This window comes from Callithrix jacchus, chromosome 9 (assembly GCF_049354715.1).
Source record: "Callithrix jacchus isolate 240 chromosome 9, calJac240_pri, whole genome shotgun sequence".
Lineage (NCBI taxonomy): Eukaryota > Metazoa > Chordata > Mammalia > Primates > Cebidae > Callithrix > Callithrix jacchus.
In genome coordinates this window covers 134016524-134044024 of record NC_133510.1, presented here as the reverse complement: position 1 = coordinate 134044024, position 27501 = coordinate 134016524, and the positions used below count along the sequence as shown (strand labels likewise).

Here is a 27501-nt window from a genome sequence, read left to right as displayed (position 1 = left end):
ACTTTGAAGAGGCTTCCGTTAACATTGAACGGAAAAGGAATGTTGCCATTTGAATGTTTATCCTGTACTTTGGCACTTTGGAAATCAAGTATGTCACACAGGAGAGTATTCCCTGGCTCTTAGCAAACATTTGCCACAGTTGGTTATTTACGGTAAACACCCTCTCATCATCCTGGCTGCTGTGCAGCTGTTGCCCTGATGTAGCTCAGGCATAAGGCCAAACATAGTGCTTTGGGATCATTTTTGTTTGTTTGTTTTTATGAATGGAAAAGCAAAGACAGTGCTATTGAGTCTGTTTCCTGTGATCTCATCAGTTTTGAGAGTTCTGGGTAGAAATCAGATATGTAAGTCAAGGCTTAGGATTAAGAAATAAGGCAGTAGAGGAAACAGACTCCTGGTCTGCAGGTAGAGACACATCGTTTGTCGGCAAGCCAATGACTGAGCAAAGTCCATCCCTGTGGTGGATTCAGAGTGGGGGAACATTGAGCCTCTGTGAGTGATTGTTGACACCACGCAACTGGGGGGGTGCATGCAGAGCATGGGAAGGTCACCGTAGGAACCTGGCTCACTTCTCAGGGGAGTACTGGGATGGGCACACCCTCTTACCTGGGGAGCAGTGGGATGGGTGCAGCCCCTTTCCTGGGGTGCAGCATGTTTCCTGGGGAGCACTGAGATGGGTGCAGCCTCTTTCCTGGGGAGCATTGGGATGGGTGCACCGTCTTTCCTGGGGAGCACTGAGATGGGTGCAGCCTTTTTCCTGAGGAGCACTGAGATGGGTACAGACTCCTTCCTGGGGAGCACTGTGATGGGTATAGCCTCTTTCCTGGGGAGGAGTGGGATGGGTGCAGTGTCTTTCCTGGGGAGCACAGAGATGGGTGCAGCCTTTTTCCTGGGGAGCACTGAGATGGGTGCAGCCTCTTTCCTGGGGAGCACTAAGATGGATGCACCCTCTTTCCTGGGGAGCACTAAGATGGATGTACCCTCTTTCCTGGGGAGCACTGAGATGGGTGCAGCCTCTTTCCTGGGGAGCACTGGGATGGGTGCAGCGTCTTTCCTCAGGAGCACTGGGATGGGTGCAGCGTCTTTCCTGGGGAGCACTGGGATGGGTGCAGCCTCTTTCCTGGGGAGCACTGGGATGGGTGCAGCCTCTTTCCTGGGGAGCACTGGGATGGGTACAGCGTCTTTCCTGGGGAGCAATGAGATGGGTGCAACCTCTTTTCTGGGGAGCACTGGGATGGGTGCAGCGTCTTTCCTGGGGAGCACTGGGATGGGTGCAGCGTCTTTCCTGGGGAGCACTGGGATGGGTGCAGCCTCTTTCCTGGGGAGCAATGAGATGGGTACAGCGTCTTTCCTGGGGAGCAATGAGATGGGTGCAGCCTCTTTCCTGGGGAGCACTGGGATGGGTGCAGCCTCTTTCCTGTGGAGCACTGGGATGGGTGCAGCCTCTTTCCTGGGGAGCACCGGGATGGGTGCAGCCTCTTTCCTGGGGAGCACTGGGATGGGTGCACCCTCTTTCCTGTGGAGCACTGGGATGGGTGCAGCCTCTTTCCTGGGGAGCACTGGGATGGGTGCAGCCTCTTTCCTGTGGAGCACTGGGATGGGTGCAGCCTCTTTCCTGGGGAGCACTGGGATGGGTGCAGCCTCTTTCCTGGGGAGCACTGGGATGGGTGCAGCCTCTTTCCTGGGGAGCACTGGGATGGGTGCAGCCTCTTTCCTGGGGAGCACTGGGATGGGTGCAGCCTCTTTCCTGTGGAGCACTGGGATGGGTGCAGCCTCTTTCCTGGGGAGCACCGGGATGGGTGCAGCCTCTTTCCTGGGGAGCACCGGGATGGGTGCACCCTCTTTCCTGGAGAGCACTGGGATGGGTGCAGCCTGTTTCCTGTGGAGCACTGGGATGGGTGCAGCCTCTTTCCTGTGGAGCACTGGGATGGGTGCAGCCTCTTTCCTGGGGAGCACTGGGATGGGTGCAGCCTCTTTCCTGTGGAGCACTGGGATGGGTGCAGCCTCTTTCCTGGGGAGCACCGGGATGGGTGCAGCCTCTTTCCTGGGGAGCACTGGGATGGGTGCAGCCTGTTTCCTGGGGAGCACTGGGATGGGTGCTGACTTTTTCCTGGGGAGCACTGGGATGGGTGCTGACTTTTTCCTGGGGAGCATTCAATGGGTGCAGCCTTTTTCCTGGAGCCGCAGGTGTAGTCCCCACAGTAGCATCTGCCCCACGGGATTTGCCTCTAGCTGGCCTGTGGCATTGAGGTGGGAAGTCGTGGGTGTCCACCAGAAACAAGACAGGCTGTGGCTGGGCCATTGTTGAGCCTGTTTGACGGCAGCAGGGGGCTCACCACAGCATTTCCTCTACTTTTGTGTATGTTTATGGTTTTCCAAACAAACACAAATGAGGCAGCTTTGAACCTAGAACCCAGAGTTACTGGCAGAGCAGGGAGGTGTGAGCTGCCCTGAGAGCCCTGTGCTCCTCCCGTGGGGGTGAAGCACTTCCATCAGCCCTGGCTCAGGGCTTAGGGCCACAGGCAGTCTCGAGCCCAGTCTCAGCCCAGCCTCCCCCCACCCCCGTGTGTATTTGGGTGAATGCACAGTCAGTCAGTGACTTAATGCCATGATGCTTCACTCCATCCTTCCTGGCTCTGTGCCTCTGAGACCCCACAGCTGAGAAGACAAGGTAGATGGCCACATGGAAGCAGTGAGACTCCGTGTCCAGCTAGTGGGATTAAGTGAGCACTTGGAGACGGGGAGGCAGCAGGCAGTGGGCCCGAGAGGCGGCTGGGCATGCGCATGGGAGTAGAGCCTCTTTGTAAGAGAGTGGGTGCCGGAAAGGGGGATCTGCAGGCCTGGCCTGCATTGCTGGTGGGTCTCGGCAGCACAGCTCCTCCCCCATCCATCTTGTCCCAGGGTAGAGTGTGCTTGTTAGAGCTCGGAGTGTGGAGTGGAGTCATGGCCACAGACTGCTCCTGCTCTGCAGTCCGCTGCCGAGTGATCCCTGTATGTGGTTCAGCCTCCTCACTGGCAACACGGGGACCATCAGATTAATGAGAACACAAGTGTATTTCAAATTGCCTCCCACTCGTGAACTAGAGGTAAAGGACTGCTCTTACTATCTTTAACAGGGTCAACGCACTACAGTTGTTAAGACAGGGAGTTTTGTAAAGTCAGACAGACCTGGCTTCAGCTACTGGTTTGGCACCTCTCAGCTCTGAGACCATAACCCCTGAACATGTGTCTTCTCTCTGAAATAGAGATGCCCATACCTGCCTCATGGTGGGATGAGGGGGGTGGGACCAGGAGGATTGACAGATAAGGCACCTGGCTTGCCTTCTGTCATCCCCAGGCACTGGCACTCAGTGACCTGTAGCCTTCTCTTTTGTTTTTAGGGTGGTGTGAAATCGTGGAGAAGAGTGTTGAACTATGTGGGTCTGTCTCATGTTAGTTTCTGCTGTTTCTCAGTCGATTGCCATTTTGTCTTTGCTGCTTTGCTTAGAATTAAGAGTGACAGGCTGTGTGGGGTGGCTCATGCCTGTAATCCCAGCAATTTGGGAGGCTGAGGCAGGCAGATTGCCTGAGCTCAGGAGTTCAAAACCAGCCTGGGCAACATAGTGAAACCCCGTCTTTACTAAAAATACAAACAGTTAGCTGGGTGTGGTGGCAGGTGCCTGTAATCCTAGCTATTCAGAAGGCTTTGGCATGAGAATTACTTGAACTCGGGAGGCGGAGGTTTCAGTGAGCGGAGATCCTGCCACTGCGCACTCCACACTCCAACCTGGGTGACAGAGCGAGACTTCCTCACCCCCCAAAAAAGAGTATGGACTAGAAATAATTTTATTAATAAAAGCCTTTGTTGATTTATGTCTGAATGTTCCCCATGAAAGTAGTGTCTCCTTAGAGAACACTGCTAAATATCTCACCCTTAGGGTCTTCTGTTGGAGATGGGACAATCCTATCTCCATGTAATGGACAGGAAGGAGGCAGAGACTGAGACAGGCTAATGGGCTGCTGGGGAGGAGGCAGGAGCCCAGCTCTTCAGCTTCTGATCAGTGGTTTGGCTTCTGGATGATGCTGGGGCTTATTTTTTTTGTTTTTGGTTTTGTCTGTTTGTTTGTTTTTGTTTTTAGAGACAGGGTCACTGCAGCCTCAACCTCCCAGGCTCAGGCAGTCCTCTCACCTCAGCCTCCCAAGTAGCTGGGACCACAGGCATGTGCCACCATGCCTGGTTAATTTTTTGTAGAGACGGGGTTTCACCATGTTGCCCAGGGTGGTCTTGAACTTCTGGACTTAAGCAATCTGCCTGCCTCAGCCCCCTAACGTGCTGGGATTACAGGTGTGAACCACAGTGCCCAGCCAGGGTTTTGACTGTTTATGGAAAATATGCAACACAAGCAGTTTCACTTCTTGAGGGTCAAACTAGCTTGTGTTATATTGACTTACATAGTGAAATGAAATGATTCTACAGTAGCTTAGTTCTGAGAATCCAACTCTTGCTTCTCCCCAGGTCTTCCACCCTTCCTGGCTGCCTTAGGCAGCACCTGTTGTGTTGAAAATGTTGCGGGAATTCATTTGGGGTAGAGAGTGGGAGCTGCTGGTTTGTTATAATTTGGTGCTCTAGTGAGTTGAGATCTTGTGGGTATTGGACTGTTTTTGTTTTTTAGTTCGCTCTTTGTGCCCACATACAAATTTTAAAAATCGGAATTTTCCATTTTTCATTGTAGTGTAGTAAGAACGATGATGGAGACACAGTTGTTGTGGTTGAAAAGGACCATTTCATGGAGGATTTCTTCCGTCAGGTAAGAATGTTTAATGGAACCCAGTCATTGCCTCCCTCCCTCCCTCCCTTTCTTTTTCCTTTTTTCTTTTTCTTGTTTGTGGAGACAGAGGCTCGCTCTGTTGCCCGGGCTGGAGTGCAGCGGCACAGTCTTGGCTCACTGCAACCTCTGCCTCCCAGCTTCAAGTGATTCTCTTGCCTCAGCCTCCCAGGTAGCTGGAACCACAGGCTTGCGCCACCACGCCCGGCTAATTCTTTCCTCGTGTTTTAAGTGGAGACGGGGTTTCACTATGTTGCCTAGGCTGGTTTCAAACTCCTGAGCTTGGGCAATCTGCCTGCCTCAGTCTCCCAAAGTGGTGGGATCACAGGCATGAGTCCCTGCCCCTGCGACTTCCTTCTTTAAACGTTTATATCAATGTGATTGTGCATTTGTCATATTTCAAATAATACTTCAGCTAATATTTTTTAAAGTTATTGTTTGAGTTACGTAAGTTCTCTGGAGTTTTTACTATGATCACAATGTTAGTTAATAATGAGAAAACTGCAAATCATCGTTCCTGATGCAGCCTGGGAGGGAGCTGGGTGCAGATGGTAGAACCGTGCACGTGGCCTCGGTGTGGGCCGCGGTGGCGCCTGCAGGGCCCTCTGGGGGTGGCGCCCACTTCTGCCCCCTGTTGGTGGCTGCTGCAGGAGTGCCTCGTCCTTGCAGGCTGCCTTTGGGAGGTCCTACCGCGCCCCTTAAGAGAGTTTTACAGAGGCCTCCCTGCAAGACCAGCCGTCTCCCAGAACAAGGCCTCCTTGGTTCTTCAGGAAGTGGTGGTTCTGGCAGTAGAAGTGGCGCCTGGCTGTGGACGCAGGGGTCAGGTGTGCGTGGCTCCCACCAGCACTGCCACCCTCCACCAGTGAGAGTGAGGCCTGAGGGTGCGCATAGAGCAGAGGGCTCAGGGTCTGAAGCCGGTGACTGATGAACTGTACATGAGCTCAGGCAGAAGACTCAGAAGGGAAGTTGCAGGTGACCCAGTGGCTGATATTTTAAGACATGGGAGCCTTCCAGCATGGGTCGCGGCGGTCTGCCAGTGCCGGGCTCCTGTCTGAGGTGTGAGCCTCCCCTCCTGCTCATCTCCCAGTGCAGCCCTTGTGCTTAGGCCCTGCTGAAATTCTCAGACCTAAGGACTATTCGATCTCATGTGGCAGCACTGACTCACAGAACAAATGCACTGACTTTGTTAAACATGAAGAAACAAAAGCACATCTGTTGGATTTTTTAAGGACGAAACCTTCATGGCAGGACGCACTTTGATTATGCTGAATCTCATGGGATAGTTTTACTTGACAGTCTCAACTGGTCTGTCAATTCCTGGGTTTGAAAATTTTTAATAGGTTTATAAAAATATATGAAAAGTTATTAGGTTTTCACATTCAGCCAGAATTTCTTGAATAGCTCATGTGAGTCTAGTCACAGGTTTTCAGGTATTTGTTAGTTGCTGCTGTTACCAAATGGAAAAAGCCATGAGATTAAATCGTTAGCTACAGAGAACCTACTTTAAGCATAAAGGAGTTAAGATACTGGGATTTCCTGGTTTCATTTCTTTTTAAATTGTCTTTAGCCTTCCTGCCCCTTTTGTCAAATTATTTTTCTGATTTTATTTCTTTTAGCAACTTGGTTGCTTAACTCTTCCATGAAAGTTCTTTGTGAAAATGTATTTAATTAATTAATTAATTAATTAATTTATTTTTGAGACAGAGTCTCACTCTTTTGCCAGGCTGGAGTGCAGTAGCAGGATGTGGTCTCACTGCAACCTCCACCTCCCAGGTTCAAGTGATTCTCCTGCCTCAGCCTCCCGAGTAGTTGGGACTACAGGTCCCACCACCACATGTAGCTAATTTTCGTACTTTTAATAGAGACGTACTTTTAACTTTTTCACCATGTTGGCCAGGATGGTCTCCATCTCTTGACCTGGTGATCTGCTCGCCTTGGCCTCCCAAAGTGTTGGGATTACAGGCGTGAGCCACCGCACCCAGCCAAAAAATGTGTTTATTTTAAAGAATCTCCTGCCATTAAGTATTGCGTTCAATAGAAAAGTTACATAGTTCAGCGTGGGTGTGGTGGCTCATACCTGTAATCTCAGCACTTTGGGAGGCCAAGGCAGGTGGATCAACTGAGGTGAGGAGTTCCAGACCAGCCTGGCCAACATGGCGAAACCCTGTCTCTACTAAAAATACAAAAACTAGCCAGGGATGATGGCGGGTCCCTGTAATCCCAGTTGCTTTGGAGGCTGTGCCGGGAGACTTCCAGAACCCTGGAGGCAGAGGTTTTCGTGAGCTGACATCATGCCATTGCACTCCAGCCTGGGCGACATCGAGAGACTCCATCTCAGAAAAAAAAAAAAGAAAAAGAAAAGTGACATTGTGCAATTCACTGACTGTCATTAAGCTGTGGTCTTTCTGTGCCAGTCGTCTTTGCTGCTGGCATCCCAGGGCATGTGGGAAACAGGTTAGCCATGCTGTAGGGAGGCTTGCCCAGTGCTTGTCCTCACTGGGTTCTAACTTAAGCTGAAGCTTTCATTTGTTAAATAGTCCATTTATTTTGCACTTAATTTCTGTGATGACTTCTGACTAATGCAGAAGCAAATAATGCTTGTTAATGTAAACTCAGCTTTAGAAAATGACCTTCTGATCTTGAGAAATGGATGTCGTACATGACAAGTGTTGTTAGTCACTAAAATTGTGCATTGAAGGGTGGCCAGGGAGGCTCCTCTCTGTGAAGATGATTTATAACAGAGCAAAAATTTATAACGGAGCAAAAGAGACCCCCGGCTATTGTAGTCCCGGACTTAAAATGGTAGCTGGCCGGGTTCTCTCTCTGCCTCTCTGGGTGCTGAGCGTGTAGCCCTGCAGCTTCCTGCTCCTCTGGAGCCACACGGGGCTTGGAGTTAGCAGTGGTATAGATTGCAGAACTTTCCAAGAGTTATAATTTTTTTAAAAAGCTTTCTGACATACGTGTATTATTTTAGAAATAGTACTTTTTCTTCTTTCTTCTTTTTTTTTTTTTTGAGACGGAGTCTTGCTTTGTTGCCCAGGTTGGAGTGCGGTGGCGCGATCTCGACTCACTGCAGCCTCGTCCTCCCAGGTTCAAGCAGTTCTCCTGCCTCAGCCCCCTGAGTAGCTGGCACTACCTGGCTAACTTCTGTATTTTCAGTAGAGATGGCATTTTCCCATGTTGCCCGGGCTGGTCTTGAACTTCTGACCTCAAGTGATCTTCCCATCTCAGCCTCCCAAAGTGCTGGGATTACAGGCGTGAGCCACTGCTCCCAGCCTTTATGATTCTTTAATGCTTAGACTTTTCAAATCTGGTCTGGGGCTTGGCTTAGGGTCCCTGGTGTCCCTAAGACCCTTTCAAGAGGTTTCTGTGGTCAAAGCTCTTTTCAAAGTAATACTGAGATGATGATTGGCATTTTCATTCTCTCGTGACTGCATGACGATGGAGTTTCTCAGAGCCAGCACACCAGACCTCAAAGTATGAGGATCAGGCTGCCTTCTATTAGGCCAGACATTAGATTTACAAAAAATGCAGGTCACTGCCCCTGTTTCCACTGAGTGTTTGGAGAGTGATTTTTCACAGAAATGTGTCATTTATGTTGGCATGTGTGTCAGTTTCCTGCCGCTGTAACACATCACCACAGTCATCGTGCTTCAACAACACATTGATCGCTGCCTCCTAGTTCAAGGGGCCAGAGAGGCCTGGGTGCGGGCAGGGAGGAGCTGCGAGCCTCCTGGAGCTGCTGCCTTCTTCTCGGGCTTCCGCAGGTGGCCCATGTTCTTGGCCCACGGTGCTTTCCTTCATCTTCAAAGCCATCCCTCCAGCTGCGGTTTTAAGGATCAAGTCTCCTTTTTCCGACATTGGTCCTCTTGCCTCATCTTGCAAGGACTCCCATGGCTCCATTGGGCCTGCCCAGATAATCCAGGGCAGTCTCCCATCTCAAGACTCTACTTGGTCACATCTGCAAGGTTCCCTTTGCCATGCAAGGTGACATATTCACAGGCTCCAGGATTAGGTTGTGGATTGTGTCACAACGTGTCATGGTTAATAATTGCTGCTTGTTTTTAAGAGCAGGGTCTTGCTCTGTTGCCCGGGCTGGAATGTAGCGGTGCGATCACAGTTCCTTCCAGTCTCAACTATGTGGGCCTGGCAGATCTTCCTGCCTCAGCCTCCTGAGTGTCTGGGACTGCAACTGCAGCCATGCACCATCATGCCCAGTTAGTTTTTTTTTTAGTTTTTGTAGAGATGGGGTCTCTCTATTTTGCCCAGGCTGGTCTTGAAATCTTGTGATTTCAAGTGATCCTTCTGCCTTGGGTCCCAGAGTGCTGGGATTACAGGCATGAGCCCTGTACCTGGCCTGTAATTACTATTTTAAAACGAGGAAGGAGGGAGGCACTTGGGACTTCAGCCCATTTACACCTGGTGCCCCATTACTGGGATGCTAAGCTTGTGTGACCGCATCACATCCTGCTGCTCACGGCCATGTCCGACGTCTGATTTTTCAGACAAAAAAATTGCAGCCTCTGGCATGAGTGGGCTAATGAGGACCTGCCTGGAGGACCCAGGATAATTTCCCATCTCAAGACCTTAGTTTAGTCACATCTGCGAAGTGTCTTCTGCCACAGAAGGTGATGCACAGATCCCAGAGAGTAGGACCTGAACATCTTTGGGGTCGTTACTCAGCCGGCCACAGAGGTTTTTGAAGATAATGTGATAACTCCCTCCAGATACATCTTGCTAATGAGTACATTACATTTTGAAACAAATATTAAGTAGTTTAAGCATTTAGAGGTGAAAGATGACAAATATGAATGCTTGGCTGTCTGAGCTGTAGATGCCTCCTCCCATAAGAATATTATGGTTATTTTCTTTATTTTTGAGACAGAGTTTTGCTCTGTTGCCCAGGCTGGAGTACAGTGGTGTGATCTCAGTTCACTGCAACCTCCATCTCCTGAGTTCCAACGATTCTTGAGCCTCTCAGCCTCCTGAATAGCTGGGATCACAGGTGTGAGCCACCTCACTCAGCTACTTTTTGTATTTTTAGTAGAAAAGAGGGTTCTCTATGTTGGCCAGGCTGGTCCTGAACTCCTGGTCTCAAGTGATCCGCCTGCCTTGGCCTCCCACAGTGCTGGGGTTATAGGCTGAGCCACTGCCCACATGTTTGATGGGCTCACTTCCTGGGTATACTGAGAATGGTATTAGTACTGGTGTGCTTCTGATTGGTCCCATCTGTGTCATGCTTGGGACTTGACTAGAAATTTTTACAACCTGGTAGGTTTTGCTGGTGAATTTTGATTGGTGCTGCTTAGGTATGAAGGTAGAAATATTCATAGGGCGTATCTTTATTTTTAAATTTAATGATATCAGTGTAAGAATGGGAGAGGCTTTTATTTCTTACGTGGTGTTTATTTGCATATTGCTCTCCTTTATTCTTCTCCTTTTAAGGAATGAAAACTGGTCACAGATTTGAGTTTGCCATGCTGTCCTGACTCTCTCTCTCTCCTAGGTTGAGGAGATTAGAAACAGTATCGATAAAATAACCCAGTATGTTGAAGAAGTAAAGAAAAACCACAGCATCATTCTTTCTGCACCAAACCCAGAAGGAAGTAAGTTGTTGGCTTTTAAAAAAAAGTTTGTCTGTTTGTATGTGTCTCTCTCTTGCTGTCTGCAGCACAGGCTTCAACTCTGGGTTCAGGGGAGTTGAATGCTGACACCTACAAAATGCTGACACCCTAGAGAGGTGAGCCAGGGCATCTGTATGGCTGTTGTTTAAGCTGCCCGTATGATTGTGGTGGTCAGCCAGGGGGAGGACCACTGATGTACCATATCCTACAGAAGACGTGAAAATGGCTGTGCAGAACCCAGGGGCTGTTTCAAAAAAAGAGCACAGCTCAGCAAGACAGAATTGTATGTTCCGAGGGCAGCGATTCAGGGATCGATTTGGAAAACAGTGCTTGTAAGAGCAGGGTGAAAGATGAGGACACACTGAGGGGCTCTGCAAGTCTCAGGGAGGAGCCTTTGCGCAGACTGTGCCGCGCTCAGTGTCTGTGGAGGATGGCACGGAAGCAATGTTTCCTTCCTTCACCTGCCTCTCCAAGTTCTCCCTGCCTCACATTCGCTTCCTTTTGAATCTAAGGCAAGTGGCAGAATGAAAGGGGCTCAATGGAAGCAGCTGGAGAACTTGGATTTTTGTCCCAATTTGCTTCCCACAGTACTTACATCTCCTCATTGGGAGAAAAGACAAGATTTTAAATTAACTCAGGGGCGTGGGAGCTCTAGAGAAGTGTTCCTTTGCTCTGGAACGAGAAGTATGGAAAGCTTTGCCAGGGGCATGGATCTGAGCAGGCCAGAGATTGCAACCTGGAGTCGGCCGTCATGGCGGGGAGTTGCTGTGTTGACAACACTGAGTGTTGTCATCCTGGAAACAGCCCCTGCCGCCAGGATTGAGGTCGCCTTCCATGCCTGTCAGTGCGGTGCTGTTGGTTCTGAGGAGGGTCTCACATATCTTTTGTTGTATTTATTCGCAGGTAGCCGCTGTTTTGATTTCAGTGGAAGTCGTATCTACTGTAAACGTCATTGTCCCTTTGTTGTTAGTGTGGGAATACAATGGTTTTTATACATAGGCCCTGTATCTTTTGCCTGTAGAGCCACAGTCGTACAGGGTTGTGGGGTGTCCCTTTTCACTGCTGAGGTGCAGGATCCGAGAAATAAGGAGACAGGACACAGAAGGACAAAGAAAGCGCAGCTGGGCTCGTGGGGGGGGGGGCGGGGGCCGAGTCACCTATAAGCGGAGACAGGCCAGGCCCGGAACGCCCAGGAGCATCTGTATTTATTGGGTATAGGTTAGGGGGCAGGGCAGTGAGTGAGGTCATCTGAAGGACAGTGATGGGGACAAGACAATCACGTGAGCAGTAAACAAGGGGTCCACCCTCACCAGGTCACCTAGGCTAGGAGGTGGGCAGTGTGCAGCAAGGGTCCACCCGGATTAGTCACCGAGGCAGGGCGGTGGGCCGTGTGCGGTGAGCAGGGTGCAGCGTGCAATGTCTCTTATCTCGGGGCGGCTACTTCTAAGGGATTCTATAGGAGGATGCTTTGAGCAGCGACAGAGCTGACCAGGTCTACCGCCACCTGCTGGCGGCTTCCAGTGACTTCTATAGGAGGACGCTCTGAGCAGCACAGGAGCCAGAGAGCTGACAAGTTACACAGTCACCACGGTGCCGTCATACCGGAGGGGTCGTAAGCCCTCGGACGCTTGAGGATTGCCGGTCTGAGGGCGGCCTTCCACAGGAACTGGAGCAAGGTCCTACGACTCCTTTATCAGGAGGAGAGGCTCTCGCCCCAAGCCTGCCATACAGCGGGTGTCTTTACGGTGCTGAACGCTGCCGCCTGGGCCATGGATTCCTGTCCTGGTCTAACTGTTTTCCCTTAAATCATGCTCTGCACCGTGTCTGCTCTAGGCATTCCTCCGACTATGAACTAAGGTACAATTATATGTATATATATATTTAGATAGGGAAATACCTGAGTAGTAAGATGTTCTTCAGGCGCTAATTCTATAAACTAATATGTGATTATATAGAGGATTGTATAAAGGAAATGACTGAGTAGTAAGATGTTCTTCAGGCGCTAATTCTATAAACTAATATGTGATTATATAGAGGATTCTATAAAGGAAATGACTGAGTAGTAAGATATTCTTCAGGCGCTAATTCTATAAACTAATATGTGATTATATAGAGGATTCTATAAAGGAAATACCTGAGTAGTAAGATGTTCTTCAGGCGCTAATTCTATAAACTAATATGTGATTATATAGAGGATTCTATAAAGGAAATGACTGAGTAGTAAGATGTTCTTCAGGTGCTAATTCTATAAACTAATATGTGATTATATAGAGGATTCTATAAAGGAAATGACTGAGTAGTAAGATATTCTTCAGGCGCTAATTCTATAAACTAATATGTGATTATATAGAGGATTCTATAAAGGAAATGACTGAGTAGTAAGATGTTCTTCAGGCGCTAATTCTATAAACTAATATGTGATTATATAGAGGATTCTATAAAGGAAATGACTGAGTAGTAAGATATTCTTCAGGCGCTAATTCTATAAACTAATATGTGATTATATAGAGGATTCTATAAAGGAAATGACTGAGTAGTAAGATATTCTTCAGGCGCTAATTCTATAAACTAATATGTGATTATATAAAGGAAATGACTGAGTAGTAAGATGTTCTTCAGGCGCTAATTCTATAAACTAATATGTGATTATATAGAGGATTCTATAAAGGAAATGACTGAGTAGTAAGATATTCTTCAGGCGCTAATTCTATAAACTAATATGTGATTATATAGAGGATTCTATAAAGGAAATACCTGAGTAGTAAGATGTTCTTCAGGTGCTAATTCTATAAACTAATATGTGATTATATAGAGGATTCTATAAAGGAAATGACTGAGTAGTAAGATATTCTTCAGGCGCTAATTCTATAAACTAATATGTGATTATATAGAGGATTATATAAAGGAAATGACTGAGTAGTAACACTGTAAACTGAGACATTCTTCAGGCACTAATTGTGCCCGGAATCCGCTTACGTCTCCTTCCTCCGTGCCCAGGTGGGGGTCCCCACACTTGCCTAATAGTTAATTCCAGTATTCTCTGTGGATTGTGTTGGTTGTCTCTGTACCCACTCATCATGGTGAATAGTGACCGTTTCTCTGCAGCTCTTAGGCTTTTGAGTGACTTGGTTTCTGACCTCCAGTACAGTACGGAACAGAAGTGGTGATGGGGCTCATGTCTTCTCGGTCTTGGAGGAAAGCTACCGCAAATACCTTTTTGTTGGAATTTTACTTAATGCAGCCATGCATTGAAAAAGTAAGAAAGCGGTATCAGAGAAGACATTTTAAACGTTTGCATGTCTTGGAAAATAATGTTCGGAGCCTCTGTGCCCTCTCAGTAACTTACAAGTGCGTTTCCCGAAATGTTTCCGGAGCCACAGTCCGTGAGCTCACTGTGCATCCAGGGTGCTGTGGCCCGGTACTTCCGCCGGCCTCCCTCCGTCGCCCGAAGTTACAGTACCCTTAGAATAATAAAGGCTCTGAGAAGGCCTGCTAGAAGGAAGCCTGTTTAGCTTCATTTAGTGTTGCACAGATTTATGTGCCTGTAGGACCTTTTATGTAACATCTGTTAACATCATGCTTAGTGCTTAGGAAAATTATATTTGAGTAAGTATCAGCATTTTTTGGAATAATTTACCTTCAGAACATTTTTGATGCCAAGTCATAGCAGATAGAACGAATTTTTGAATAAATTGAGAAGTGTTACTATTTCCTGATGGTCCCTTTCCAGCTCTAAAGAAAACCGTTGCTTTTTGTTTTTTGTTTGTGACCGTGTGAACCAGAATGTAGGCAGCAGCCCCAGCCGCTTCCTTGGTCGGTCTTTAGAAAGCAAAATGCAGTGAGTCTTCTCTCCCAGAAGATGCAGAGGGCACAGGCTCCCGGCCTTCCCGCCTGGTTCCCAGAGAAAGCGGGGAAGGTGCGAGGGAGGAAGGGGGACTACAGTGCTCCCCCATCCCCGGGTCTCCGCTACCTCAGGTGGGCGCCCTGTACAGGTCCCGCTGAGCGGGGTGATCCCTGGGCTGCTGCCCCTGCCCCTCCCATCTCCGCCCCGCTGCCACCCCACCCCGCCCACCTCAGGCCCCAGGGCAGGGTCCGGCACAGCGGCCGCCAGGGGGCGCCAGAGGCAGCCGGTCCCGGGCGGGTTCCCGGTCCTAGCACCGCCAGCGCCGCCACCTGCAGCTGCGGGTCCCAGGGCAGAGACGTGGACGAAGGACCTTTTACCTGCATATTTCTTTTTTCACTTCGACTTTTCTGTGTGTGTTTTTTTATTTTTTATTAAAAGAGGGCTTTTGCAAAATGTAGAAATTTCAGCCCCCGCAAGACACAGATCCGCCCTGCAGTGTATGTGATTCGGGTTTGGGTCCTAGTGACCAGCAGGCTGGGATCCATGCAGGATGCGGCGAGCTGATGGCTCCCCGGGCCTGTGGTCCTGCGGTCACAGCCAGCCTGGCTTGCCCTGTGTCCGGGTGCGCTCGGCTTGCGGCTGCCGCGCTCCCGCGTTCTCCGTGTTGTCCGCTTCCCGTTCCTGCCGCGGTTCCCTGGGGCTGCTCAGCTGTGTCTGCGCTGGGACCGCGTGTGATCGTCTCGGTCTCTAGCGCCGCCTGCTCCCGCGCGTTCTGTGCTTTTCTGACTCGGAGACCCGGGTCCTTGTGCGGAGGCCCCTGCGGATTCAAATCTGCTCCACCTGTGTGGCCTTGGACACGTCACTTAACATTTCCTGGGACAGTTCCCACACGAGTGAAACGAGTTAGTAGCGGCATCTGCCTTTAAGTGCAGTTTTGAGTCTCCCCTCACCCCCCAAACGGAGCCTCGCTCTGTCGCCGAGGCGGGAGTCGCCGAGGGAGTCGCGATTGCAGCCTCAGCCTCCTGGGCTCAGACAGTCCTCCCACTTCAGCCTCCCGAGTAGCTGGGATTAAAGGTCTATGCCACCACGCCCAGATAATGTTTTGATTTCTTTCTTTTCTTTTCTTTCTTTTTTTCTTTCTTTTTTTTTTTTTTTTTTTTAGAAACGGGGACTATATTACCCTTCTCCTGTCCCTTCCCCTGCCGGGCAAGGGGGCAGCTCATGGGGCTTTCACCCTTCAGAAACGAAGCCACTTACTCCCTGTAAGGAGCTGCGTGGGCAGGCTCCGGAGACGTCCCACTGCAGGGCCTTCCTAGGGAATCTCAGCTCCAGGAACCCTGCCGCGCTCCACCCCAGCTGCCCCCACCACAGGCTGGGACCTCCCCACCCCCCACCACCACAGGCTGGGACCTCCCCACCCCCCACCACCACAGGCTGGGACCTCCCCACCCCCCACCACCACAGGCTGGGACCTCCCCACCCCCCACCACCACAGGCTGGGACCTCCCCACCCCCCACCACCACAGGCTGGGACCTCCCCACCCCCCACCACCACAGGCTGGGACCTCCCCACCCCCCACCACCACAGGCTGGGATCCCCCCCCCCACCACCACAGGCTGGGACCTCCCCACCCCCCACCACCACAGGCTGGGACCTCCCCACCCCCCACCACCACAGGCTGGGACCTCCCCACCCCCCACCACCACAGGCTGGGACCTCCCCACCCCCCACCACCACAGGCTGGGATCCCCCCCCCCACCACCACAGGCTGGGACCTCCCCAGCCCCCACCACCACAGGCTGGGACCCCCCCCCACCACCACCACAGGCTGGGACCTCCCCACCCCCCACCACCACAGGCTGGGAACTCCCCAGCCCCCACCACCACAGGCTGGGACCCCCCCCCACCACCACCACAGGCTGGGACCCCCCCCACCACCACCACAGGCTGGGACCTCCCCACCCCCCACCACCACAGGCTGGGACCTCCCCACCCCGCACCACCACAGTCTGGGACCCCACCACCACAGGCTGGGACCTCCCCACCCCCCACCACCGCAGGCTGGGACCCCCCCACCCCCCACCACCGCAGGCTGGGACCCCCCCACCCCCCACCACCGCAGGCTGGGACCCCCCCACCACCACCACCACAGGCTGGGACCTCCCCACCCCCCACCACCACAGGCTGGGACCTCCCCACCCCCCACCACCACAGGCTGGGACTTCCCCACCCCCCACCACCACAGGCTGGGACCTCCCCACACCCCACCACCACAGGCTGAAACCCCCTCCCACCCACAGGCTGGGACCTCCCCACCCTACTACCACAGGCTGGGACCTCCCCACCCTACTACCACAGGCTGGGACCTCCCCTCCACCACCACAGGCTGGGACTTTCCCACCTCCCACCACAGGCTGGGACCTCCCCACCCCCCACCACCACAGGCTGGGACCTCCCCACACCCCACCACCACAGGCTGGGACCCCCCCCACCCATAGGCTGGGACCTCCCCACCCCACTACCACAGGCTGGGACCTCCCCTCCACCACCACAGGCTGGGACCTTCCCACCTCCCACCACAGGCTGGGACCTCCCCCCTCACCACAGGCTGGGACCCCCCCCACAGGCTGGGACCTCCCCACCCCACTACCACAGGCTGGGACCTCCCCACACCCCACCACCACAGGCTGGGACCCCCCCCCACAGGCTGGGACCTCCCCACACCCCACCACCACAGGCTGGGACCTCCCCACCCCCCCACCACAGGCTGGGACCCCCCCCCACAGGCTGGGACCTCCCCACCCCACTACCACAGGCTGGGACCTCCCCACCCCCCCACCACAGGCTGGGACCTCCGCACCCCCCCACCACAGGCTGGGACCTCCCCATCCCCCACCACCACAGGCTGGGACCTCCCCCCCAACCACAGGCTGGGACCTCACCCCCCACCACAGGCTGGGACCTCTCCCCACCACCACAGGCTGGGACCTCCCCACCCCCTATCACCACAGGCTGGGACCTCCCCACCCCCCACCACCACAGGCTGGGACCTCCCCACCCCCCACCACCACAGGCTGGGACCTCCTCACCCACCCCCACCACAGGCTGGGACCTCCTCCCCAACCACAGGCTGGGACCTCAACCCCCACCACAGGCTGGGACCTCCCCACCCCCTATCACCACAGGCTGGGACCTCCCCACCCCCTACCATCACAGGCTGGGACCTTCCCACTCACCCCCACCACCACAGGCTGGGACCTCCCCACCCCCACAACCACAGGCTGGGACCTCCCCACCCACCCCCACCACCACAGGCTGGGACCTCCCCACCCACCCCCACCGCCACAGGCTGGGACCTCCCCACCCACCCCCACCACAGGCTGGGACCTCCCCCACTGCGGCCCCCCTGCCCTTGTGGTTCCTTTCCCCTTCCTTCTTCTCTCCTTCAGTGAAGCTACTTTATTATCTGAAATTACCCTCAGTTTAATGTTATTCTGGAGGGTATTCTCACTGAGCATAAGATTCCAGTTGACAAGTTATCTTCTTTCATTACTTTGAATATTTAAAAACTGTTTTTCCACTGTCTTTTGGCTTTTTTACTTTTTATTTTTATTTTGTCAGCTAATTAGAGCTTTTAAGATGTTTGTTTTTTTGATCTTTGGTTTTAGCCATTTCCCTTTTTTTGAGACGTGGTTTTCATTTTCTTTTTCCCTCTTCTCATAAGGCTTCCTGACTCTTTGGATTGACACTTTCTGGCAGTTTTTTTACAAACTTGGGCCATTACTTCTTCAAATGGCAGCCTCGCTCCTTTTCCTGTGGTCTCTCTTTGCGGCTGGAACCGCATGTCTTTTCCAGCTTCTCACGGTGTCCTTTCTGTCTTTTCTCCTTCGTTCTCTGGTGTTTCATCATTTTTCCCTATATATTTATTTTGAAAATGTTTTCCCTGACTTCTCTTCAGTGATTGTCTTTCAGGTCAGGGAATCGTTCTTTATCTATAGAATTATTCTTGGATTTGTTTTAGCTCCTAGAATTCCATTTGGTTCCTTTTAATACTGTCCTATTCTCTGACAAAATTCAGGATCTTATATTTTATCTCTTTGAACGTAACTTTTAACGTCTGTGTCTTGTAACTTCATTAACTGGTACCTCTGTGGATAGGTTTATATTGTCCGTTCTTGTTGGTTTCATTCATGTGTTTTTTTCTCTTTGTTTCCCTGATTATTTTTGATTGAGTTTTGGGCTTCATATTTGAATTATTTGTAGTAATAATTTGAATCCTGAATGGTGTTTTCTTTTTAAAGAGATGATTTATTTTTACTGGCAGATGGCTAGCGGCACCAGCAGTTCCAGATCTAATTTTAGGGATTGGGATGATTTAGAATGGGGCTTCAGGCCCACCCGCTTGTTCCTCCCAGGGCATAGCCCTCCAAGTCAGCACAGTCTTCTCAGCTTCCCTGCAGCTCAGCTTCCTTTTATGGAGTTGGCACATGCCCAGGTAGAAGTGACTGCGAAGGTGGGGTCCACCTCTTCAGATTTTCTTCTTCTGAATCTTCTTTCCTGCCTTGCTAGGTTTCTCTTTTTTTAAAATTGTTTTATTTATTTATTTTTGCACCTTATTTAGGTTTCTAATGGCTTTACACAGATTTGAAAAGAGGATCGTGTCTATGGTTTTTAATTGTTCTCGGAGGAGGATTGCGCTGATTCACTAGAAGAGGAGGCTCCGGATATTCCTGTCTGGCCTGTGATTTGAAATACCGCCTTTATCAACTATGACCTTGTGGCCAGCATCTGCAGCTTGCAGGGCCAGGTTGCTGGAGCCCCTGTGTGCCTGTCTCGGCAGCGAGCTCAGCCTTTCCTTCTTTCCTTCACAGCCCCCCACCCCTGCTGTGTAAGAGCCAAGGGTTTTCTTTCCCCAGGGCAGTGAGTCCTACTGTGGCCTGCCAGCTGAAGAGGGAGAATCTCATCTACCTGCAGGCCTGGCTCTCAGATCTTGTGTTCTGTGGCTGCGCAGTGGCTCAAGCCTGTCTCCTGAGTTTAGCTGTCCTCAGCTGTGGTCAGGAGCTGGCCTGGCCAGACCCCTGCGCAGATGCCCTTGCTGTGTGTACGTTGTAACTTTGACTCCTGTACTGGGCCCTTGCCTCGAAGGGTGTGTGCATCAGCCTCATGCACACAGAAGCCAGCACTCCTACCACAAACCGTGGACCTGCCCCCTCTTCATTCACAGCAAGTCTCTCCAATTCCTGTTAAATGCCCCATTTTATAACTTTTTTTGTGTGTTCCCTTTACTGTTCTAAAATGCAATTTATAGATGATGTGGCCTACCTCCTCCATAATTAAACAAACATGTCATATCCAAACTAATATGAAGGAGACATAAAATGAAAGTAACTTACACGTTAAAGCACAAGGTCTTTTTTTTTTTTTTGAGATGGAGTTTCGCTCTTGTTACCCAGGCTGGAGTGCAATGGCGTGATCTCGGCTCACTGCAACCTCCGCCTCCTGGGTTCAGGCAATTCTCCTGCCTCAGCCTCCTGAGTAGCTGGGATTACAGGCACGCGCCACCATGCCCAGCTAATTTTTTGTATTTTTAGTAGAGACGGGGTTTCACCATGTTGACCAGGATGGTCTCTATCTTTTGACCTTGTGATCCACCCGCCTCGGCCTCCCAAAGTGCTGGGATTACAGGCGTGAGCCACCGCGCCCAGCCAGAAGCACAAGTTCTATCATATAGGCTCAGGCACAGCCACACCAGGACACGAAATTCAGGTGCTCACCCTGTACAAACAATTCCTGGGAGCGTGACAGCTAAGACTGCAAACTGAGGAGGCGCTGGGTTTCAGATGCTGTTAACAGGCTTCCCGTGTTCTTCCTGAGGTGGCCGGTGTCGCTGATATGGGATGAGGGACAACTTTCTCCCTGTGCAGAGCGGTGACATGGCAGTTGCATTCCTCAAAATCCACTGGATGTTGAAACTATGCAGATGAAAATCAGGCTTACTTAGAAGCTGGAGGCAGGTTCTGGGCTCAGGAAAACAGGTCTTCTCTGTGCCTGAGTGACAGTGTGCGTTTGGAAGTGATGCAGGCCGGCGGGTGATGTGCTGATGTTGTAACGAGGTTCTGGGCTGGCATGTCTCAGACAAGCACCAACGCCCTGTCCTGACACGCAGGAGCTACACTAGGATCGAGCTCAGTTCTTCGTTGTGTGATCCTGGCTAGTGCCATTCCTGGCTCCGGTCTTCTGGATGCCAGTAGCTCTTCCTTTTTTTGTGATGACTAGAAATACCCCACAAATTTCAGAATACCTCTTAAGGTGGTAGAAAGATTCCCCTGAGAACCTCCCTTTAGAAAAATGTTCACAGATGGGCTGGGTATAGAGGCTCACGCCTATAATCCCAGCACTTTGGGAGGCTGAGGCGGGCAGATCAGGAGGTCAGGAGACTGAGACTGTCCTGGCCAACATGGTGAAACTCCATCTCTACTAAAATACGAAAATTAGGCAGGCGTGATGGTGCACCCCTATAGTCCCAGCTACTTGGGAGGCTGAGGCAGGAGAATCGCTTGAACCCAGGAGGTGGAGGTTGCAGTGAGTCGAGATCACACCACTGTACTCTGGCTTGGTGACAGAGCAAGACTCCGTCTCAAAAGTAAAATAAAATGAAATGAAAAATATTCACAGAGGAGAACCACTAAAGGCCCCTTTGTGTCTAGTCTCTCTTTTTTTTCTAGTTTCATCTGTCATCAGAATAATCTTTTGCTGTTTTTAATTTTTTCTTTTTCTTTCCTTTTTAAAATAGATATGGCGTCTTGCTGCTTGCCCAGGCTGGTGTTAAACTCCTAGGCTCAAGTGATCCTCCTGACTCAGCCTCTCGAGTAGCTGGGACTACAGATGCACCACTGTGCCCCACTTAAAAATAATCTTTCTAATGCATCTTTGCTGATATCTTTCTTTGCTCAGAAACCTCCAGTGCTGACTGGTGCTCAGAAAAATCCCTGAACTCAGGCGGGCCTGCATACTCCTGCCCAGCCTGCCTGTAGGAAAAGCTCCAAGCTCAGGAGGGCGCACATACTCCTGCCCAGCCTGCCTGTAGGAAAAGCTCCAAGCTCAGGAGGGCGCACATACTCCTGCCCAGGCGGCCTGTAGGAAAAGCTCCAAGCTCAGGAGGGCCTGCATACTCCTGCCCAGGTGGCCTGTAGGGCCTCCGCCCGCACCAGTCACTTGAGCTCACATTCCTGCTGCCCTGTGCTGGAGGCCCTTCCCCTGCCTGCAGTGGAAGCTGCCAGTCTCTCACTCCCAGGTCAGATGTCCCCTCCTGCGGGACAGCTGGCAGTAGATGCCCCTCCTCCTGGCTGCCCATGGCGTTTTGTGAAAGCTGTCTCTTCTCTTGTTAGTTTCTGCCTGGCATTGTTGCTTCTTGGGTTTGTCTTATCTTTTTTACGAAGCTGTTAGATCCCTGGTGATCTTTTTAGCCTTCTTAGATAACACGAGTCTTTGCACATGTGCAGTACTCAGTAGGTGTTACTGGTGCATGACCTCTCCCCTCTGGAGATCACTCAGTCTCTGAAACCCTGGAGGAGCCAGTCTGCCTCTGCTGACCATAGCTGGGCACGGACAGAAGACTGAGCACGCGCTCGTGTGCAGTAGATTCTCAGGGCACCCTGTGTGTGCTCAACTGAGGGATCCCTGGAAGAGAATGGGCATCTCTGGAAGCTTTCATTCTTGGCCAGGTTGTCTGTGGCAGAAATGTTTGCGTTTTCCCCAGCTGATGCCTGTGAGACTGAGTGAGAAAGGCAATGCAGGGCTCCAGAGATGGCGAGGCCTTCCCGTCTCAGCCACTTCTGCCCAAAAGAGGGAGAAACCCCTCAGGTCACTTCAGCCACAGGACTAGTGAACGTGAGTGTGTGGTGTGGGGCAGACATCCTGCTGCCCTCCCGGGCTCTGGGGCAGCTGGGTGTGAAAGCAGAGGCTCCTGGGGCGGCCTCAGCTCTGAGCACCTCCCTGGAGTATTGGCCCCTGCTCTGCCGCTGTCCCTCCGTGTCCAGTGGCACTGAATTGGTGGCTGTGATTATGTGGGCACCTTGGGGAGACAGCTGAGAGCACGGGTGGAAAGCAAACACACTGGAGACTGTTGAGACCATCGTTATGGCTCCGTTTTCCTTTCTCAGGTCTAGGTGTTAGCAGTGCATTTAGGCAGCAGTTTTGTTAACTGGTATAGACCAGCAAGTCTCAAACTTTGTGACACGGAGGGTTTGCTAACTCGGGTTTACTGGGCCACAGCCCCCCAACCCAAGCAAAGTTTCTGACTGAGTAGGTCCAGGGTAGGGCCCCAGGGATTTGCATTTCTACTAAGCTCCCACCTCATGCTTATAAAAGTTGCTGTCTGCGGTGGGTAGGAGATGAGGACCCACCTTGAGAACCACTGGTATAAGCAGTAATTTCTCTTACAGGAAAAAGTGAATATTGACTAAGAATACTGTTTCACTTGAATTTACTGGACATCATTAATGTTGAATGTTATAGCTCAGATGCTGTATTTTTTTATTTTAAATTTTTATAGAAATAAAAGAAGAGCTTGAAGATCTGAACAAAGAAATCAAGAAAACTGCGAATAAAATTCGAGCCAAGCTGAAGTGTAAGTTTAACATTTTATGTTTCGTTGTGATGTTGGGAGTGTGGGTATTTCTTATTTTATTCTTTATTGGTTTTTGTTCTTTTACATTTTTAAAAGTTAAAATTGTGACTGCTTTAAAATAAATTATTTGTGTGTAATTCAGAGTATTCATATTCAAAAAGATGGTGTGTTTGCTTATAAACTGTGACACTGTTAGGTTTCTTGTGACGTTTCAGGCTGCATTGCAGATGTTGGGAAGGTGCATGGCCAGGCTCTTCCTGAGTGGACCCTTTCACTGCTCAGTGTTCTCGGGCTTCCAGGAGAATTTGTTTCGTGATGTTGGCATCCCGCTGTAGCAGCAGTAGTTCTTGGGAGGCTTATGGCTTGTGCCTGGGACTTAAACAGAGGTTTTTTTTTGATTTGGTAGAACAGATTGTATTTGATTTTTACAGAATGGCGGCATCAAGATAAAAAAATGGTCTCTGTGCCGATGATAAAATGCTTTTATTATGGCAAGTTTCAGATGTGTGCAGAAGCAGAGAAAGGCAACCACAAGCCGAGCCCCCCCGGCTCTGCAGTTCTCCATGAGCTCCCCCGAAACCCGCTCCCAGACCATGCTGGAGTCATCCCAGGCATCTGAGATTTCATCAGTGTGTATTTTAAAAACAGAAACTTCCCTGAAACACAACCACAATTATATCTAAACCAAATTCAGTGTAATTACTTAATATTACAAAATATCCAGGCAGAGTTTGTATTTCCCCAGTGGTCTTGTGATTTGTTTTTTGGTTTTCTTTTTGTCAGTTTGCTTGAATTGAGTCCCAGATAAGGACCAAACTCCGGCTTTTAAGAATGAGATTCTCCCTTCGTCTTTTTTCCCTCTGGCACTTTTCTGCTTTGCTTGGTGAAGCCGGGTAATTTGTCCTGCGGAACCTGCCACACGGCAGATGTTGCTGGGTTTACCCCTGCAGCATGCTTCATAGGCTCTGCCGTCCTCTGAATTTGCTGTAGGTTGGTAGGTAAATTCTCCAACCTTCATCCGATTCAAGTGGTTTTTGTGGTTTTTAAAAGGTAAAGGTGCAGCATCTGATTACAGATTTTACATCCTCATGGTTAGTTAAGATGTTAGTGGGGACATTAACGTTTTTTCTTGGCTCTAAATAATTTCAGTAAAGTTTTAAATAAGATATAATGTTCTTTCCCATTCCATGGTATTGTGAAAAATGGATGATTATTTTCAAGATCCATAATTAATTAGAAGTTGCTGGCCGGGCACGGTGGCTCACGCCTGTAATCCCAGCACTTTGGGAGGCCGAGACGGGTGAATCCCGAGGTCAACAGATCGAGACCATCCTGGTCAACATGTTGAAACCCCGTCTCTACTAAAAATACGAAAAATTAGCTGGGCACGGTGGTGCGTGCCTATAATCCCAGCTTCTCGGGAGGCTGAGGCAGGAGAATTGCCTGAACCCAGGGCACGGAGGTTGCCGTGAGCCGAGATCGCGCCATTGCACTCCAGCCTGGGTAACGAGTGAAACTCTGTCTCAAAAGAAAAAAAAAAAAAAAGAAGTTGCAAGCAGTAATTGTTTTTTTTTGAGATGGAGTCACCCAGGCTAGAGTTATGTGGCGCAATCGCAGCTCACTCACTGCAACCTCTGCCTCTCGGGTTCTCTACCTCAGCCTCCCAAGCATCTGGGACAACAGGTGCGTGCCAGCACACCCTGCTAGTTTTTGTATTTTTAGTAGAGACAGGATTTCACCATGTTGGCCAGGCTGGTCTTGAACTCCTGACCTCAAATGATCCGCCCGTCTTGGCCTCCCAAAGTGCTGTGATTACAGGCGTGAATATCCTGATGTTATTATTCCTTCTTTGTTTAGTTGCTGCCCTCTCCCCTTCAACTCTCAAACTGGATAAAGTTTGGAGACTTTAGCTAGCAGCCCACAGCAAATACATGTAGGCCAGCAGAGCCTGTTAAGCGTATCACAGGGTGAAATCAGCAAAATGAGCGTGGCCAGTTCTGTGGGACAAATGACGTGGCTTCTTTAGTCAAGGGAGCCAAAGGGCATACCGGGGCACAGATCACAGAGGACAGAGCGGATCAGCACTGGACTCTCTCTGGTACAACTTTCATAGGTCAGGTCCCTGGAGTCCTGCAGAGATGACCAGAGAGACTCTGTGGTTGGTTCTTGTCTATCATCGTGAACGCATGGATGTAAACGTGACGTTTTCACTGCTGTGTTATCCTTCATGCTCAGATGGTCTCTTTGGCTGGTGAGGTGGACTCGGGAGTCCTTTCAACAGGCCCTCGTTGTCTCTGATGGCTTTTCCGCTTTCTGCCCTGACAAAATGACCCATGCTCATGTCACCCCTTTCCTGCCCTGGGCCTGGGATCAGCCGTCCCCAGGGAGCCCCACTCCTGTGACTGAAGAATGTTATCTAGACACCGAGGTGGGCATGCTGGAGAATGTGCTGCCATACCTGACAATGACTTGACCGTTCTTTCCTAGGCTTTTTCAGTGGGCAGGGCTAAGATTCTTTTAAAGGATGAAATGAAGCATAATTTCATACTGATACTGCAAACTAAGAAGAAAGGAGGATTAAAAGCATTTTGAAAGGATTTTTACTTAATATGGGCAATATGACGTCTCTGTCCCTTTCAGCTGTGCCCCGAATTCTGGTTCTCACTGACACATAATTACTCACTTGCTATCCACAGTACAATACAACAGACTCAAAATAATTATGCCAGCACCTACTGTCAAGAGTGTGATTATTTAAAAGTAGGTTTTTTGTCATTCTTTTTGTCTGTAGGTATATCCCACTGGGCTATATAATCAAATTACTTTTTCTTCTTGTCTGACCCGCGGTCTGGCTGTGCTGGCCGGGCTGGAGTGCAGTGACTGTTCACAGTGTGATCATAGTGCACGACAGCCTCGGACTTCTAGGCTCGAGTGACCCCCCAGCAGTTGTGACCATAGGCACGTGCCGCTGTGTCCAGCAGCAAGTCACTGGGCTTTAAAGTTACTTTGAATAGTTTTTCCTCTGTGTGTGATTTATTTACTTATTTTGAGATGGGGTTTCACTCTTGTCCCCTAGGCTGGAGTGCAATGGCGCCATCTCGGCTCACTGCAACCTTCGCCTCCTGAGTTCAAGCGATTCTCCTGCCACAGTCTCTTGAGTAGCTGGCATTACAGGCATCCGCCACCATGCCTGGCTAATTATTGTATCTGTAGTAGAGATGGGGTTTCACCATGTTGGCCACGCTGATCTTCAACTCCTGACCTCAAGTGATCCGCCCGCCTGGCTCCTCCCAAGGTGCTGGGATTACAGGCGTGAGCCACCACGCCTGGCTCCTCTGTGTTTATCTCATTAACTTGATTACTGTTAGCTTTGTTTTATTTTGCCCTTGAAGTTTAGGGATTAATTTTTTAAATGTCTAATTTTGCATTACAGTTTGTGAAGTATTTATGTCATTCTGAAGGGAAATTATACACATATTCGGAGTCCAGCTTCTTTGTTCGTTCCCCGCTTGTTTCTCCTTTCCCTTTAGTGGTACCCAGTTTTAAAATGTGTTGGTTATCTTTTCATTTCTTCGTATGAGTAAATACGTATTTGTACACATGTGTCTATATCTATGTATATGTGGATATATGTGTGTGTATATATATATATATATCTGTGTATATCTACACACATATATTTCTCAAGAGCAGTAACAATTTCCTCTTGATGGGGCTAGGGGTGGTGGCTCACACCTGTAATGCCAGCACTTTGGGATACCAAGGCAGGTGGATCACTTGAGCTCACAAATTCAAGACCAGCCTGGGCAACATGACAAAACCCTGTCTGTACAAAAAATACAAAAATTAGCTGGGTGTGGTGGCACTTGCCTGTATTCCCAGCTGCTTTGGAGGCTGCGGTGGGATGATTGCTTGAGCCCAGGAGGCAGAGGTTGCAGTGAGCCGAGATTCTGCCACTGCACTGCAGCCTGGGTGATAGAGCCAGACCTTGTCTCAAAAGACAGTTTTCCTCTTGATGGATTGTCTTTTTAGTACGTTGTTTTAAAAGGTCACTTGTTCACTAACTTCAGCTTTATAGCTACTTCAAAGATAAGAAAGAAAAGGAATTGGAAGTTAGGCTTGAAAAACTTGTTTTTGAATTTGGAAGGTAATTATTTTCTGTTTGTTCCTAGCGATTGAACAAAGCTTTGAACAGGATGAGAGTGGGAACCGGGCTTCAGCAGATCTTCGGATACGAAGAACCCAGGTTTGGTATCAGCCTCGTCTAGACTGAAGTAATGTTGCGGAATAAGTGCTTTTACTTTCTTCTTGCAAACTCCGAATCATTTCATCTTTCCTGTCATGCTTAATCTCATAGCATTTCTGCATAAAAGGAATATAGTATTGTTAAACAAAAGTATCTGAGACAGAGGTCTTTTTTGCCGAAGTTGAGGACACGCTTGGAGAAAAGAAATAGAAATGACAGTAGGACCTGTGGCCTGTGCCTTTCCCGAAGAGGGTTTGAGGACTTCAGAATTTAAAGGGGAAGGAGCGGGCAGGAAGGAGGAAACGAAGAAAGAGAAAGGAGAAAAAGTGGGGGTAGGCAGTGGTGTGCCACA

At 50.0% G+C, this 27501-nt stretch overlaps 1 protein-coding gene and 1 non-coding gene across 8 annotated transcripts in view; one reads left to right on the top strand and one right to left on the bottom strand.

Moving 5' to 3' along the window:
• STX2 (syntaxin 2) overlaps positions 1 to 27501 on the top strand; it is a 57597-nt gene that overhangs the window by 10493 nt on the left and 19603 nt on the right. For all 7 annotated transcript variants that reach the window (XR_013522222.1, XM_035258198.3, XM_035258202.3 and 4 more), the window contains exons 2-5: positions 4713 to 4787; positions 10312 to 10411; positions 22829 to 22903; positions 27076 to 27149. Coding sequence is in view for 6 of the 7 variants with exons in the window: in XM_035258198.3 (XP_035114089.1) it covers positions 4713 to 4787; positions 10312 to 10411; positions 22829 to 22903; positions 27076 to 27149 (324 nt within the window). In the remaining variant the exon portion in view is untranslated. The remainder of the gene's footprint in view (positions 1 to 4712; positions 4788 to 10311; positions 10412 to 22828; positions 22904 to 27075; positions 27150 to 27501) is intronic.
• LOC118144727 (small nucleolar RNA U13) lies at positions 20354 to 20455 on the bottom strand. Its single transcript, XR_004729466.1, has one exon. It is a non-coding gene; the product is annotated as a small nucleolar RNA U13 (small nucleolar RNA).